At 38.7% G+C, this 2,251-nt stretch overlaps 1 protein-coding gene across 1 annotated transcript in view; it reads left to right on the plus strand.

Moving 5' to 3' along the window:
• The window catches only part of LOC105624854 (peroxidasin-like), a 180,981-nt gene that overhangs the window by 52,043 nt on the left and 126,687 nt on the right, over positions 1-2,251 (plus strand). The window contains 1 exon segment of the mRNA XM_012206206.1: positions 600-813. Within this exon segment, the coding sequence (XP_012061596.1) occupies positions 600-813 (214 nt within the window).

The raw sequence follows: 2,251 nt of genomic DNA on the forward strand, positions 1-2,251 counted from the left end.
CTCTCTCTCTCTCTCTCTCTCTCTCTCTCTCTCTCTCTCTCTCTCTCTCTTTCGTGAAAGGCACAAGACTATTCTTATACGTCCACTCACGAAAGTCTACCGCGTATAAATATGCCTTGTCTGCACCCTTGTATATCGCGTGTAAAGTTCAGAAGTGAATAGTGACTTTCCGAGTTCTGGGGCTAATAGTTTTCGGAGATCACTAGCAGCAGACCAGAGAAAGATGTCAATAGAAATTCTATTTCCCATTTTACAATTTAGTTAATTGTTAATAAAGAAGAAGAGAAAATTACGTGTTTCTTATTATTAACCTCTTTAATTAACCATCGTAATTGAGAGCTGTTTTATAGCTGTTGTTGGCTATAAAAACTACTCATAAGTACTAAAACATCTTGTTTGAAGTATGTAATTTCTGTTTTACGGCGATGATAGTGAAAGATTCAAAGATTTTTATTTATAATTTAGAACCTTATAGTATTAATTGTATAGCCGTCTAAAATTTTTCCTATTTGAAGACAGACAGACAGGTCTGACTCGTCGCTGTAATCCAGGATTAAAAAGTTCTGTGGACTGCATCAAGCACTTTTTTTTCATTATAGGTGTCTTGGGTGCGTAGACGGGGAGAGGAGCTTCATTTACTCACTATTGGTCTCGATACGTACGCGAGTGACTCCAGATTCTCCCTAGCCTTTGAGAAACCCAATGATTGGCGATTGCTTTTACGTTCTGCTACGGAACGCGATGCCGGCCTTTACGAGTGTCAAGTCAGCGCCCACCCACCATTAATCAGAACTGTCCATCTAGCGGTGTCAGGTAAGTGAACGCGTCATTGCGTGTGTGTTCATCTAACCGTCCGGGACTTGGCAACCTCGAAGTAATCAAGAGCTGCTATTTCCTACTGCTACTAATGATATGTACTTTGATCTGATGACCGCATTGCGACCTATAAATCATCGTGTTTGTACAGAATATCTCAAAATCATTGCCATTGTCGAAAATCACGCTGATATTATATTATAAGTAGCATAATAAGAAACAAATGTATGATGTTGATTTGTTGGCAACTAGAAGGTTATTTAAATTCAAATTTAAACAGTTTTCGTCAAAAGGGGAATTTCAGATCACTTAAAGAATTCCATAATTAAAGCATGTGGAACCTATGAAGCAACCTTGTACCGTCATACAAACTTTCTATTTTCGGCGTAATTGCTACGAGGCGTTTGTTTCGAGATGTTTGTAACTCGCGAATTATACATTTGTAACTTTATTTGCATAAAGTGAAGACTAATTATGCTAATGGTAAAGATGAAAGACCATGATGCATTATTGTCTTAATCTACTTTTATAAAGTACTACAACTAGAAAGTCATTCTTTGGATACATAATCCATGTGTCCCGTGGCGCGTTTTCGTTGGACCATAAATCACGGTAGCCACGTCGTTAGGGTCGTCCTCTTCGTGGCATAATGGCGATCTCGATGCTGTAACGATGTTCTCGTGGCATCCACGTCCCACGTCACTTAATTGGACTCCCGTCCTTTACTTGTATCCTCTCTTTTCATTCTACCCTTCCTTTTTTTCTTTTTCTATTCGCGCATATCTGTATTTTTCTTTTATTATTGACAATATAGCTACGCCGGTCTTTGATATACGAGTTGCACGATTGCATGTGGATATGTATATCGAACATATCGAAGTACAGAAATGTGTTAAATTATACACTCTGGCAGTGATAACGTCGTCTTTCTTTAGTTGCAACGAGTAAAGATATTTAATTTCAATAACGAGTATAACTTGTTCTAATAACACAGTAAGCTCATTATCATCTATCATCTATGCATAATGGACTTGCACCGGATAATTCGTGACTGACTCAGCCGACTATCAATGATTGATTGATAGCGAGCAATATCGCAGTTGTCAGCTATATTTGATTAATAACGGACGTAAGACTAATAGACACTTTGAAGATCAAATTCGGGCTTTCATCTACAACGTCCGATGATATCTCTATAGCATGACGGTTTTAGCAAGTACGTATAGCTAGGCGAATAGTTCGGCCGAGATTAATGAGACTGGCGCACGTTGAAAAGAGAACTTGGAACACTTGAGGTTTCAAAATTTATATATTCGAATAAGAGTGATTACACACACACACACACACACACACACACACACACACACACACACACACACACACACACACACACACACACACACACACACACACACACACACACACACACACACAC

Source organism: Atta cephalotes, assembly GCF_000143395.1.
Source record: "Atta cephalotes unplaced genomic scaffold scaffold00091, whole genome shotgun sequence".
In the NCBI taxonomy this organism is placed as follows: Eukaryota; Metazoa; Arthropoda; class Insecta; order Hymenoptera; family Formicidae; genus Atta; species Atta cephalotes.